Raw genomic sequence first — 15,167 nt, forward strand, 5'->3', positions numbered from 1 at the left:
TTCCAACTCTGTTATTCTATTCTATTCTGTTCTGTTCTGAATTCTATTCTATTTCAAATTCTCTTCTATTCCAAATTCTATTCCATTCTCTATTCTGTTCTGTTCTATTCTATTCTAAATTCTATTCCGAATTCTCTTTTCTTCTAAATTATCTTCTCTTCTAAATTCTCTTCTCTTCTAAATTCTATTCTATTCTTTTCTCATACTGCCTTCTTGGGTTCCCTCTTTCATCTCTCCCCTTTCATTCCCCGCTCCGCCCCCAGCTGGAAAGACGTAGAAACCCAGCTGGCTCCGATCACTTTACCCAAGAAACTCTTCCGAAATGCCCTATTTCTGCCAAATAGTCTTGCTCCATGAGTGAAGATTAAAGGCACCAGTCCTTTGTTACCGGGGCAGGTTAGGGGAAACGTAAGTTTCCAAGTGAGATAATTTTGATAGGGGGTAAAAGTCCCGGATTTCTTTCCCCAAACTTTTGGGCTAACCCCACCAACCCTTCCAGCATTCCTGCTGTTGGGGGAAAAAAAAAAAGAGAGAGGGGAGAGAAATGCTTGTATTATTCGTCATTCATTTAAATTCTGAGTAGGAAGCCCGTAGACGGGACCCTTAGAAAAGAGCTATGGCTCACTGGCTCAAAGCCACCAGCCTTTCATTCCTGATACAAAGGGCTCCCGGCTTGCCAGCTGCCTCCACTTTTCTTCCCCCTCCCTCATTAATTCCAATTCAGGAATGCAACTTCTCCCAAACAGTACCCCTTCCCCGCACCAAAAAAAAATACGACGTTGACCTTCAGCTACACAAAAAATGCAAGTGTGGGATCGACTGCATTCACACCGCACAATAGACAAGGATTGTGTCAACTGTGGTTGGGCAAATCCAAATGGCTGCCTCTGCCCTAAGGGGTGAACCAGAGCAGGGGTCTCCAACCTTGGCAACTTTAAGACATGTGGACTTCAACTCCCAGAGTTCCTCAGCCAGCTTTGGAGACCCCTGAACCAGAGCATCCTCTTAAAACCAGGGGTGGGCTGCAGGGGGTTCGGGAGGGTCTCCTAGCTAAGATTCTGTGCAGTTTAGAGAACCCCCAAATCCCACTCCTGGGCTGACCCTGCCCACCCATCCTTTCAGGAGTCCCCACACGGCCCATTTTGCATGCAGGTAAGCGCAGGGTGCGCACAGAGGCTTGGGGAGGGCAAAAAAACAGGCCTCCCAGAAGTTTAGGAAGGCCAGAAATAGGCCCGTTTTTGGCTTCCAGGGACCCTCCGGAGTGCAGGGAGGCCATTTTCGCCTTCCTGGAGGCTGAAAAAAAGCCTCCGGAGTCCGGGGAGGGGAAACCCCCCCACACACCGTGATGCAGGAGGCCAAATAGGCCACGCCCACCATGTCCACGCTCACCCAGCAACCAGGCAGAGAACCACTTCTTACATTTTTTTTGAAGCCCACCCCTGCTTAAAACCATAATGCAGATCAAGATGGTTTGGAGAGAGCAAAGTGAGTGTTAGCATTGTGACTTATTAACCCAGGTTTCAAATCTGCTGTTTGGAACCCCTGAAATGACAATGGTGAAAATGATGATGCAATTATTTACTGTTTGTTTTTTTTAAAGAAAAAATATTAAAGGTTTTTGCAAAGTAAAAACAATACAAATTTAAAGGTTTTTTTTTTTAAAAAAATCACTTTATTGAATTAATTAACCGCCAGGATGCTCTTTTTGCATCAGTGTCCTTTCTCTAGAATTTTAGAACTGAAAGGGACTCCAGAGATCATCTATACCATCTAGTTTCTCAAACTTGGCAACTATAAGATGCATGGACTTGAATTCCAGAACTCCCCAGCCCGCATACATTGCCAAGTTCAAGAAACCCTGCGGCTGAGTGTTTGAGTTCAAGTCTAGTTTGAGAAACACTGATCTAGTCCAACTCATTTATAAATTGAATTTTAATCAATGAATCCAAGAAATGTAATAAGTAAAGCCACTGGAGCGGGCAGGATAACCAGATAACCATCAACGAGAGATGGCTGCTATTTTTTTCAAGAGTGAGTGAGTGAGTGAGTGAGTGAGGAAAGAAAGAAAGAAAGAAAGAAAGAAAGAAAGAAAGAAAGAAAGAAAGAAAGAAAGAAAGAAAGAAAGAAAGAAAGAAAGAAAGAAAGAAAGAGAAAGGGATAGAGAGAAAGAAAAAGAGGGAGGGAGAGAGAGAGAGAGAGAAAGAAAGGAGAGAGGGAGGTGAGAGAGAGAAAAAGAAAGAAAGAAAGAAAGAAAGAAAGAAAGAAAGAAAGAAAGAAAGAAAGAAGAAAGAGAGAAAGAAAGAGAGAAAGAAAGAAAGAGAGGGGGGGGGGACAGAGAGAAAGAAAAAGAGGCAGGGAGGGAGAGAAAGAAAGGAGAGAGGAGAGAGAGAGAAAGAAAAAGAAAGAAAGAAAGAAAGAAAGAAAGAAAGAAAGAAAGAAAGAAAGAAAGAAAGAAAGAAAGAAAGAAAGAGGGAGTGAGTGAGAGAGAGAAAGAAAGAGAGGGAGGGAGTGAGAGAGAAAGAAAGAAAGAGGGAGGGAGGGAAGAAAGGAGAGGGAGAGAGAGAGAGTGTGTGTGTGTGAGTGAGAAAAAGAAAAAGAAAGAAAGAAAGAAAGAAAGAGAAGAAAGAAAGAGAAGAAAGAAAGAAAGAAAGAAAGAAAGAAAGAAAGAAAGAAAGAAAGAAAGAAAGAAAGAAAGAAAGAAAGAAAGGAAGAAAGAAAGGAAGAAAGAAAGAAATGGTAAAGTAAATGTGTACACACCATTATCTGGAAATCTTCTTATTTGGTCCTATAATTGCTGGCTCTAGTGCTTGCCTTGCAGCGGGGGGGGGGGGGGGGGGGGGGGGGGGGGGGGGGGGGGGGGGGGGGGGGGGGGGGGGGGGGTGGGGGGGGGGGGGGGGGGGGTGGGGGGGGGGGGGGGGGGGGGTGGGGGGGGGGGGGGGGGGGGGGGGGGGGGGGGGGGGGGGGGGGGGGGGGGGGGGGGGGGGGGGGGGGGGGGGGGGGGGGGGGGGGGGGGGGGGGGGGGGGGGGGGGGTGGGGGGGGGGGGGGTTTTTGGGGGGTTGGGGGGGGGGGGGGGGGGGGGGGTTTTCCTAATATAAAGCAGGTACTATGAGCTGGGATACAAAAAGGCTCCACCTCCCTCCACCCAGATCTCCAAACTTATGGGAACAGTCCTTATGTCTGACCCCTCCAGATGTGCAAGTGGGAGAGCCTGCATCTGGAATTGCATATCTCTCCCCCCCCCCCTTTTACATGGACGGAAGACACCACACCTTCCTCCTATGTTCTGCACAACTTTTGAACTTCTTTCTGGAGAAGCTTCTTGAAAGAAATGAAAGATTAAACACAGAGACGAGGCAACAAATCCCAGCCGATTCTAAGCTAAGCGGCAATTATGTCGGACAGCCTCTTGGAGAAGCTGAACAACCGTAATTAAAGCACTTCAGACGCGCCCTTCTTCGTCAGGGAAGAGGGGAAGAAGAGAAGGAGCCGGTCTTGCTGTCAAGAAGGAACCCACAGCTAAATTCTTTGCCGAAACGGCTGTCTCCCAGTAAATGGCCTCCCCCGAGATTGGCACCCAGAAGGTCAGGCCAAGAGAAGAAGGACTGGGAAAAAGCGGCTGCTAAAGCAGACTCAAGAGTTGAGAAAACGAGAAAAACGCCTTCTGCAAAGCTGCCACCCTAAAATACACATTGCACATTTCCGTTCACGCCAGCGCAAAAGAGGTTGAGACTCTGGAAAGAGTTGCAGAGAAGAGCAACCAAGAGGATTAGGGGACTGGAGACTAAAACATATGAAGAATGGTTGCAGGAACTGGGCCTGGCTAGTCTAGGGAAGAGAAGGACCAGGGAAAAAGGACCTTGGAGGTCATCTAGTCCAACTCCCTGCCCAAGCGAGAGACCCTACACCAGTGGAGGCAAACCTTTTTTGGCTCCTGTGCCGATAATTGCGCGCGCACTCATGTGCTCACACTCGTGTGCCAGCACCCAGAAGGCAATGCGTGCTGGCCTCACCCACCCACCCCTCTCCATGTGCGCGCAATCCCCTTGCGGGCTTCGCATCTGTGATTCCCCTCCCCTGCCACGCACCATGCATCTGTGCCTGCGATCACCCCTCCACGCACCACGTGCCAGCACATGCACACATGATCCCCTTGCCACGCGCCTGCGCGCGTGATCACCCCTTGCGCCATCCATCTGCGCATGCACGTGTGTCTCCCGCGCACACACACACACCATGCATGCACGCCAGATACCCAGCAATCAGCTGTCAGGCACGGCAGTGCGCACTCATGCACAGTGGGGCTCTTCCGGGCAAGCTCTCGCGCCCCGGGGGAAATGGCTGTGTGTGCCACTTCTGGCATGTGTGGCATAGGTTCGCCATCACGGCCCTACACCATTTCTGACAGATGGCATGGTCTGAATGGCCTCCAGAGGGCCTTTCAACCTGCATAGGATTTGCTGTTACAAACCTTTTTGGGTGGCTTGAACAGCCAAACAGCAGTGCCAACCTGATTGCAATTACAATGGCAGTTTAGAGTACAGAGCAAACATGCGTTTTAAGGAACAAAACACTCTTGTGGAGGAACCACAAGGTATCTAGGCACCATCATCATCCACCCAACCTCGTTTGGGTGCTGCAAATTTTTTTGCCAGCTTTTGACTTGACAGCGTTTTACAAACGAAGGTGCGGGATGCACCCATTTTTAGCAAGGTTCAAAACTTGTCGAGGGAAAGGAAAGGGCAAAAGGCTACTTACGTTAAAATTTCCTCCGCCATCAAGGGCTGAACCGCGAGAGAAATGTTGACGGTTGATATTGTTTTAGTCAAAAGAAAAAAGAAAAGGAACTGGAGAAGGAAAGCATTCATGCTCCGGAGCTCTCCATGGCACACGGTTTGCTGGCCTTGGTCACCTTGGAGTATGCAAACAAGCCAGATAAAGGTTGGCTGTTGAGTCAGTTCAGAGCCAGCCCTCTGCAGACGGGGGCCTTGGGTGGCAACACAGAGAAAGCGGCTCCATTTCAGAGTCCTACCAGGGGAGGGGCAACTTGTCCAGGACTTGGGTGAAAACCCCTCCCCAACTTTGAACTTTTTGGGTCAAAAAGAAAAATGATTTTGTGGTTTAGGAGTTCGATGGTTAGAAAGAATTGGTTATAAAAAGAAGGGAATTATGATTTGGGGTTTTGATGGTTGGGGGGGAAAAAAACTTGGATAATAGAAAAGAGCCCTTTCTTTTGGAATCATAGAGTAAGGAAATAACTTTGTATTTGCTGAAAAGGAAAACGGAACATTCTTCTTTCTATTAAAAGCCTCGGTGGCGCAGTGGTGAGAGTGAAGTACTGCAGGCTACTTCTGCTGACTGCCAGCTGCCTGTAATTTGGCAGATCGAATCTCATCAGGCTCAAGGTTGACTCAGCCTTCCGTCCTTCCAAGGTCGGTAAAATGAGGACCCAGATTGTTGGGGGCAATCAATAAACCGCTTAGAGAGGGCTGTAAAGCATCATGAAGCAGTATATAAGTCTAAATGCTATTGCTATCTACATCTATCTATCTATCTATCTATCTATCTATCTATCTATCTATCATCTATCTATCTATCTATCTATCTATCTATCTATCTATCTATCTATCTATCTGCAGTATCTATCATCTATCTATCCAGCATCTATCTGCAGTATCTATCTATCTATCATCTATCATCTATCTACCTATCTACCTATCTACCTACCTATCTCTATCTATCATCTGTCTGTCTGTCTGTCTGTCTGTCTGTCTGTCTGTCTGTCTGTCTGTCTGTCTGTCTGTCTATCTATCTATCTATCTATCTATCTATCTATCTATCTATCTATCTATCTATCTATCTATCTATCTATCTACCGTGGTGGCTCAATGGTCAGAATGCAGTATTGCAGGTTAATTCTGCCCACTGCCAGCAGTTCAAATCTCACCAGGCTCAAGGTTGACTCAGCCTTCCGTCCTTCCAAGGTGAGTAAAACGAGGACCCAGATTGTTGGGGGAAATATGCTGACTCTGTAAACCACTTAGAGAGGGGCTGTAAAGCACTGTAAAGCGGTATATAAATCTGAGTGCTATTGCTATTGCTTTTTATTCTTCCTTCCTGCACTTTTCCCTTTCTTTTTCCTTTCCTGTCTGTCTTTTCTTATTAGTTTATATTACTTTTTATGCTCTGTATAAAGCTTTCAATTTAAAAATCTATTTAAAAAAAGAGAATTAGAATGAAATCTTTGAGAGAGAAGCTGGATTAGAATCGTACGTATAGGTGACTTATGATCAGACTGTCCATCAGGGTTGAAAGCTGTGATGGTCATAACCCACATGACTGACCCAATTTCACAACCTTTTTGTGTGATGCTTGCTTAAAGCAAACTTCACTGTTGTTAAGTGAACCAATGTTTTTTTATGGGCCAGTTTTGCCAACAGATGGAAGCAAATGCTAGTTTTCAGCAAAACCATCAAACAGGGTCACATAACTAGGATACTGTAAACAGCTGAAAAAGTGAGGTGATTGTGAGCACCCAACATGCAGTCAACATGAGAGTGCAACGGTATCAACCAAAGGAACACAACTGGATACCTGCAAAGAAAGGATTGGGTTCCCCAGCTGTTATCCTGTCCCTGTTCTTTAAAAATATAAAGAGCAATCGGACAAGACAAACACACGGATCTTGTCCTTTTCTGCCTCAACACGTTGGAATTTATACAATCACCACAGGTACAAATCAATCTTCCAGAAGGAAAAAAAAAAAAGATGTGGAGACTCTAGAAAAAGTGCAGAGAAGAGCAACCAGGGTGATGAGGGGACTGGAGGCTCAAACATGCGATGAACAGTTGTAGGAACCAGGCATGGCTAGTCTGGTGAAGAGAAGGACCAGGGGAGACAGGAGAGCAGCCTTCCAAGATTTGAGGGGCTGCCACAGAGAGGAGGAAGGGGTCAACCTGTTTTCCAAAGCACCTGAAGGCCAGACAAGGAACAATGGATGGAAACTGACCAAGGAGAGATTCAACCTAGAAATAAGGAGGAATTTTCTGACAGTGAGAACAATCAACCAATGGAACAGAAGTTGCCTTCGGAAGTTATGGGGGCTTCATCCCTGGAGGCTTTCAAGAAGAGACTGGAGGAAATGATGTAGGGCAGGGGTCCTCAACCACCGGGCCGCGGACCGTGCACCGGCCGTGGAGCACTCTCTACCTGGCCGCAAATAATTTTTTTAAAAAAATGGTGGCTTTCTTCACCTTCGGTGAATGCTGCTGGGATCGGGGATCAAGGACACAAATGAAAGAAGGGAGGGAGGAAGCAACCGAAGCCTGTCCTGCTCTCTGGCTCAGCTCTCTCAGTCGCTCTCTCGCTCCTCCACCAGCACAGGAAGAAACTGCTTCAAAGAAGCGGGGGGGCTTTTCCTGTCGCCGCAGCTTCCCTGAAGCGCCCGTTTCTCCCCACCCCCACCCCGTCCGCCCGCCCGCCCGCCCGCAGTGCTCTCGTTCTGCCTGCCTGCCTGCCTTCGTTAATGGTTGAATCGGAACAGCTTCGGCTGAGTAAAAGAGGCGAATAGTTATTATTCTCAGCCGAAGCTGCTCCCAAACAACCAGAAACTAAGGCAGGCAGGCAGGCAGGTAGGCAGGCAGAACGGGACACTGTGGATTGAAGCGCGCTGCGTGCGCGCGGGCGGGTGGGAGTGGGGGTGAAACGGGCGCTTCAGAATAGCTGCGGCGACAGGAAAAGCCCCCGCTTCTTTGAAGCAGTTTCTTCCTTGGATGGTGGAGCAGCGAGAGAGCGAAGCCTCCTTCTCTTCTCTCCTCCCCCCGGTCCTTGCAAAATTTTCTGCTTGAAACCGGTCCCTGGTACAAAAAGGTTGGGGACCACTGATGTAGGGTCTCCTGCTGGGGCAGCGGGGGTGGTGGTGGTTGGACTAGATGACCTACAAGGCCCCTTCTAACTCTGTCATTCTGTTAACCTGTTAAAAAGTCTCCACTTAAAAAAAAAAATTAAAGGGTTTTTGGGGGTGGATGTTGTTATCCCGATTGCCCAAACAGCCATGTGCCTGTTTTATTCCATACACACACTTTTTTCCCCCTTTTAAATTAATTTGGTCCTCCACAATGAGGTAAATATGACCTTGAGAATGATGATGTGCTGATGTGCGAGGCTATTATGGCCCCATTAAACCTTTGAAAGAACGACAGCAACACTTACTGAAGCTGCAGTTCTTGTTCCTGACAACTTTCTCCTGTAATTACACAGAGAGAGAAAGAGATCGGGATTGAATGCTCCAGAGATTCAGGAGAAAAGAGGCTGGCTTGTTAAAAGGATGGATCAACCTCCTTCATCCATTTTGGGTTCCAGTCGTTGCAGAATCTTAAGTTCATCCAAGTAGACCACAACTGAGCCCCAAATGTATAGTATGGCTTTACTCCTGAGTCGAACCTGCTTTCTCAATTGTTCTTGTCTTCTGGTAGCCCTGCTCGTGCACAGGCTGGGAACCGGTTCCAGAAACTCCCCCGCTTCACTGCTGTCCGAGCCTGAAGGCAGCTGACCATTGCCAGCCTGCCCTGGCCCCATCACTGCCTCTGATGCAGAGCCCTCGTCTGAGCCTTCCCCAGACTCCAGGACTGGCCCAGGTTCTTCCCCAACCTCCTCATTACTTGTTCTGACCAAGGCTTCCCAAGACTGTAATTAAACACATGCTTAGTTAAAACAAATCTTGTTTTATTTCAATGCTGGGAATTATGTTCATTCCCAACCGGTAATGAGTCCCAAACAGTCCCTCAAGATAAGCACTCACCTTTCTTTCCTTTGAATTGCTGCCAACATCTAGAGTGCCAAATGTATTATAAAAAACCAACCAAAGTACAAAGTCCACACAGAGCTTCAAGGATTAATCTGAACAGAACAAACGACTTTGCTTCCTGCAAAGGTTTCATCACCTTTGCCTGTCCTTTATACCTTAGGGGAGGGACAATCACCTCCAAGCCTTACTCTCGAGTCACCCCTTTTGTCTCAGCTGCTCTTGCCTTCTAGCAGCTCTGTGCACACGTGCACTGGGAACAGGCTCCCCTTGTTCCTCTGCCTTGCTGCTGCCAGACTCCGGAAGCTCCAAAGTAAGCACCGCACTCCCAGATGGTCCTCGCCCCATCTCTGCATTGGACACAGGACCCTCGTCCGATTCCTCTCCAGACTCCCTGACTGGTCCCCGTTCTTCCCCACTGTCCGATTCCGCTGCCATCTGCACAGGCTGCTGGTGAACCACAACACTGTTTGAATCTGCTGCCAGCTCCATCAGCCGCCGGCGGGCCACAACACCAAATGCAATTTGCATTTTTAAAAAATCTGCTTTGCCCCCTAGAAGGAGGCCAACTGTCTACCGGAGGACAGAATAATCTCATGAACAAAGGCAAAATAATCTGCTTTTTACATGGCTCTGAACATTCTTAGCCAGTCCACTGACAAGCTTTCCCCAACTGGTTTCCTTGGCCAGTTTTGCTGTTTGCCAGACCAAGAGAAGGCAGAGAACACATTGGAAGGACAAAAGGAAAAGATCCTGGAAGAACACAACTTACCTTGGATTTCATATCCAGCAGAAACCGAGGCATCAAGCCTCTCACTGCTCTGCTCCGAGCCCAACGCGGATCGCAGCTGTTCAATGCTTGTACATGCTGTCACCTCGCCAGTGGGGTCCCGAATCTGCAAAGGAGCAACTAACCATGATTATTTGATTAAAAAATGGATGCCTGCTTTTACAGTAGCTTGAAAAAGTGAATTTCCGATGCCTTTTGTTCTTCCTGAGCCTTGTGAGCCAACACATCCTTTTTATTTTCTAAGAATGCCCATGCCGTGCTCGCTGGGCATTTAATTTTTATAAATTAAAATTTATAAAGGAGAGAAGCGACTTAGAACTAAGGAGAAATGTCCTGACAGTTAAAACGATTAATCAGTGGAACAATTTGCTCCCAGAAGTTGAACAGAATAGCTGTTTTCTATTCATCTCCCTCCCTGATGCAGATTCAGTTCATGATTTAATTGGAGTAACTTCCAGAATCCTGATGCTTCCCCTGCCACGCCCACCAAGCCACACCCACCAAGCCATGCCACGCCCACCAAGCCACACCCACCCAGCCATGCCACGCCCACCAAGTCATGCTCACAGAACCGGTAGTAAAATAAATTGAATCCCACCATCGGTTGGAAGGTATCTTGGAAGGTATCTTACCCAGTGTTTCGTGACACTGGCCACTTCTAAGAGTTGCATGGACTTCAACTACCAGAACTCTTCAGTCAGCATGCTGGTTGGGAATTCTGGGAGTTGAAGTCCACAAAAAGTTGAGAAATGCTGCTCTAGTCTTCTCCAGTTCTCTGACCTAGCAGGAATCCATCATGGACCTCCCTCCTCAGTTGAGACACTTCAATTGTTGAGAGCCCAACTTCTGCCGAAACAGTTTGTTCTACTCTTAGCTGGAAGCACATTTTAAAAATGATTTCAAAGAACTTATTTTTAAAACAAAGTCAAAGGAGGGCAGGACTTGTGTGGAACAGTTCTGTGCATAAGGCTGAAGAGGGGACGATAAAACTGAGCTTCCAGCAATTAATGATCCAGTTAACAGATCCATTACATGACACGTAAGGGTGCCAAGCAGGCTTTCTAATTTAGGAAAGGTCAAGCAAAGGAGAGAGCACAACACAAAACACACCTTTTTTTGCACTAAAGAAGTTTAATAAAACAGAGTAGCAGAGTTGGAAGGGACCTTGGAGGTTATCTAGTCCAACCCCCTGCTCAAGCAGGAGACCCTGTACTGGGTTGGACTAGAAGACCTCCAAGGTCCCTTCCAACTCTATTATGATTATCTTCTCCAATATTGTTTTCTGGTCTGGTCTGGTCTGATTTACCCTACCCCATCTTATTTTGCCCTAAATTTCCAACTAACATATTTCATTTAAAGGCAAACAGTCACAAAGGCTTAGGGATTTACACCAAATTTATTAGCTGGAAAAGCTGTTACCGGATTCCTTGCAATTTTCAGGAAAAACGGAACTGGGCATGATGGTACAGGAGGCAACACGGAACATGAAGAAGCATCTCTGGGAACAACTAGGAGCCAAGGGTGTCCTAGCTGAATACAATAGATCAACCCAACCCATTTGAAGTGGGGATAAAATCTTGCAAGCTGATTGGTCCCTTGTTTAGGATAACAGATTAGCAGAGTTGGAAGGGACCTTGTAGGTCGTCTGGTCCAACCCACCACCCAAGCAGGAGACCCTACACCATTTCTGACCGATGGCAGTCCAAGTCTCTTCTTGAAAGCCTCCAGGGATGAAGCTCCCACAACTTCCAAAGGCAACTTCTGTTCCATGGGTTGATTGTTCTCACCGTCAGAAAAATTCTCCTTATTTCTAGGTTGAATCTCTCCTTGTCCAGTTTCCATCCATTGTTCCTTGCCTGGCCTACAGGTGCCTTGGAGAATAGCTTGATCCCCTCTTCCTCTCTGGGGCAGCCCCTCAAATATTGGAACACTGCTATCCTATCTCCCCTGGTCCTTCTCTTCCCTAGACTAGCCAGGCCCAGTTTCTGCAACTGTTCTTCGTATGTTTTAGCCTCCAATCCTCTCATCATCCTGGTTGCTCTTCTCTGCCCTCTTTCTAGAGTCTCAACCTCTTTTTTATAGTGTGGTGACCAAAACTGGATGTGGTACTCTAGGTGTGGCCTTACTAAGGCTTTATATAGTAGTACCTCACTTGATTTTGATTGAATCCCTCTGTTAATGCAACTTAACTGTGATAGTTCACTCATGCTGGTTCGAGGGACTAGGATTTCGGCTCACTTTGTAGTTTGTACAATCCTGTGCAGAGCAGAGGTTTTTCTTCCAAGAATCTTGACGCAGAAGGATCATTTTCCTCCTCCATACTTCCCTCCCAAACGGGAGGCAACCTGTCGGTTCCCTCTCTTCCGAGTCAGTAATTAAGGGGACCCTCTTCCCACAATGCCAGCCGCCCCCCCTCGCCCAGAAACGTCCATTGTTCCCTTCCCATCTGGTGCTGAGTAATCAGCCCGCCACAAAGTGCAAAGCCCAAATTGCACCCAGCAAATAATATTTAACTGGAGCAGTTGACAGTTTAATTCTAGGGCGAGAGAGGCAGCCATAAATGCCTTATCCTAAGATTGTGGTCTGCACATTTCAAAAAGCAGACTTCCCTGCCTCTGCTAGACTGATTTAGTTTCCTCTTAGGATTTATTTATAACATTTCTGACTTGCTTCTTGTCGATATACTGACTCCACCCAGAAATTAAAAAACTTCGGACCAGACCGTAAACTCATTTCCTACCAAAGCAACTTTGCAAGTAAAACCACGCTAAATCATCGCCAACGTCATGGCTGGCTGGGCAATTCTGGGAGTTGAAGTCCACCCGTCTTAAAACAGGCAAAGGTTGAGAAACACTGATCTACACAATCAATTGTCTAGTCCAGGGGTCCCCAAACTTGCCAACTTGTGGACTTCAACTCCCAGAATTCTCCAGCCAGAGAATTCTGGGAGTTGAAGTCCACAAGTCTTAAAGTTGCCCAAGTTTGGAGACCTCTGATTTAGTCAATGAAACACACACCAAGGTCTTTTTGGCATTCCTTTTGGCTTTTATCATCATCCAGCGTAGATTGGTATTCCTTTCCAAAATCCTGCTTGTACATGAAGCAGTTTCCTGATTGACAGTTGGGCTCAAATGTCGCTAGATTATTTTCTGGAGAATTTTTCTCATGGGTGGTACCAAGTCTATGACTCGGTGGTTGGAACAGTCTTTAGTATCACCTTTCTTTGGTATTGGGATAAATGCTAATCAATGTTTACTTAGTACTATTACTGTCCCTTTTTGAAAGCTTTTATCAGCAACCCCCAGCCACGTTTTTGCATCTCCCAGCACTCCCTAATTCCCCTCCTCTAGTTTATGAGGTCTGCGGCCACATCTGACTTCCTTCTTTGTTTTATCCAGAGCTCTTTTCAATTCAAGTCTCTTTTAGAAACCAGTTTCCTGTTTTGGTCACCAAGCAACATCGTGCAAAATAGTATACCATGATTTGATTTTCTTTCAGTCTATTAAAAAAAATGTCTTTTTGACATGCAACAAAAATATTCCAATTGCTACGTAGGGAGATTTTGTAGTATTTATACACACACACACACACACACACACACAGGGAGAGAGAGGGGGGAGGGAGAGGGGGAGGGAGAGGGAGAGAGAGTACCTCTTGGGAGATTTCAAGATGTTTTTCTGCAAAGTGTAGGGCTTGTTCATACTTCCCAAGCGAAACATAAGCATTCTCCAAACTCCAGCACGCTCTTCCTTCTCCCACTCTGCAAGATCAGGAATGATTGTTAGGAAAATCACAAAGTGCTTTTGTTGTATTGGTCTGGACGGACACACCAGGCAGACACAGGAGCTGAAGAGTAACGTTTCTTTATTGAAGCAGTAACAGATTAACGTGGCTGCCCAGCTGGGCTGGCAGCCGGCTGGCTGGAGCGGAGCCCCAACTCCCCCAGCTGATGCCGTTTGACAGCTCCTTATATAGTCTGCTGTCAAACGGCACCAACCAATGGGAACAGTAAGATGGTCCCGCCAAAATGCGGACCAGGTTGAAGACTTAGCTAGTCAGGGACACAACACCCTTTCCCCTAGCTAAGGACATGCGCTGCCCAGCCTTTTGGGAATACAATGGTATAACCAGGAAATTGAACTAGTGAGGAAATTGAACTAGTGGCCAGGGAAGAGCACTTGGCCTGGGAAGGAGACCCTGACAAACGTGGCAAGCAACCCTGCCCAGGTGACCTCCCGCCTGTGGCGGAGTAGGGCCCCACATCCCAAGGGTTGTGGGTCAAATACTGACAGCTGCCTGCCTTGGAACCAACGCTGTAGAGATGGCAGGTCTAGCTGTGGCTTGCACAAAAATGGCACCCCACCTGTCACAAGGCAGGAGCCTGAGAAGGGAACCAGGTAAGATGGTGAATAAACCTGTCTGGTGACTGCCTGCATGGGGTGGGGCAGAGGTGCCTGAACCCTAAGGCTGGAGGCTCGTTGTGCTCTCCTGGCCCCCCTTGGGACAAGAACATCCAACCTCCCACCTACCTAGCTTTCGCCCCTGGGGAGTGTAGTACTAATGACAAGGAGACAAGCCAAGGTGGAGAGACCCTGGAGGTGGGTGCATGGAACTTCCTTGTTCAACGCCTGACACCCCCTCCCCTAAATACCGGATCCATCCCCCAGAGCCATTGGAAAGGGGGGGCAGAGAAATTTTTATTATCTGCATCTCTGCAGAGCCAATGGCTGCACCCATGTCCACAATGGTGAAAAGCCTGAAAATGGAGAAGGCCTGAGCTGAACGCAGCAGGCCCACGAAGAGCTGCACCCGCAGTAGGCCCATCGCCGGCAGCCGGCGGAAGTCGAGGAGGCGCTCGGGCTGTCTGGCGGCCACGGCGGAGGTGGCAGCGGCGGCGATGGCCGGGACGGGAGGCGACTGCAGCGGAGGCAGCAAGGCGGCGGCGCGGAGAGAGACGACGGCTGCGGATGCCAGCGGCGGCGGCGGCAGAAGTAACGGAGGCCGCGGGCGCTGAGGCGTAGGAAGCGAGGCGCGGGCGGGCGGTAGAACGGAGCGCGCGGGCGGCAGGAGAGCGGAGGCGCGGCGCGGCTGAAGCGCTGGAGGCCGCGGCGGCGGCGGGGCAGCGGGCGCGCAGCGGCGGTAGAACGGAGGCCGCAGGCGCGGCAGGGAGAAGGCGCAGCGCGGCGGCGGAGCGAGGCGACGGCTGTGGAGGCCCGCGACGGCGGCGGCAGAAGTAACGGAGGCGCGGCGGCGGCAGCGAAGGCGCAGCGGGGCAGAACGGAGCCGCGGTGGCGGCAGGAGAGCGGAGGCGCGCGCGGCGGCAGGAGAGCGGAGGTACGCGCGCGGCGGCGGCAGCGAGAGGCGCGCGGCGGCAGAACGGAGGCGCGGCGGCGTGCTGAAGAGCGGAGGCGCGCGCGGGCGCTGAAGAGCGGAGGCGCGCGGCGGCGGCAGCGTAGCGTAGGCCGTAGGCGGCGGCAGAACGGATGGCTGCGCGGGCGGGGCAGATGGAGGCGCAGCGGCGGCTGAAGAGCGGATGGCGCGCGCGGCGGCGGAAGAGCGGAGGGCCGCTGGCGGCG

The 15,167-nt window shown here is 49.0% G+C and overlaps 1 protein-coding gene across 2 annotated transcripts in view; it reads right to left on the reverse strand.

Annotated features, from left to right (window-relative positions):
* GPSM1 (G protein signaling modulator 1) overlaps positions 1-15,167 on the reverse strand; it is an 84,005-nt gene that overhangs the window by 34,085 nt on the left and 34,753 nt on the right. For both annotated transcript variants that reach the window (XM_087944009.1, XM_087944010.1), the window contains exons 8-9: positions 13,243-13,351; positions 9,574-9,697 (exon numbers count right to left, since the gene is read on the reverse strand). In XM_087944009.1, coding sequence (XP_087800135.1) covers positions 9,574-9,697; positions 13,243-13,351 — 233 coding nt within the window. The remainder of the gene's footprint in view (positions 1-9,573; positions 9,698-13,242; positions 13,352-15,167) is intronic.

Source organism: Notechis scutatus, chromosome 15 (assembly GCF_049901735.1).
Source record: "Notechis scutatus isolate UNSWTSFEM ecotype Mainland chromosome 15, rNotScu1.2, whole genome shotgun sequence".
NCBI classification, from domain to species: domain Eukaryota; kingdom Metazoa; phylum Chordata; class Lepidosauria; order Squamata; family Elapidae; genus Notechis; species Notechis scutatus.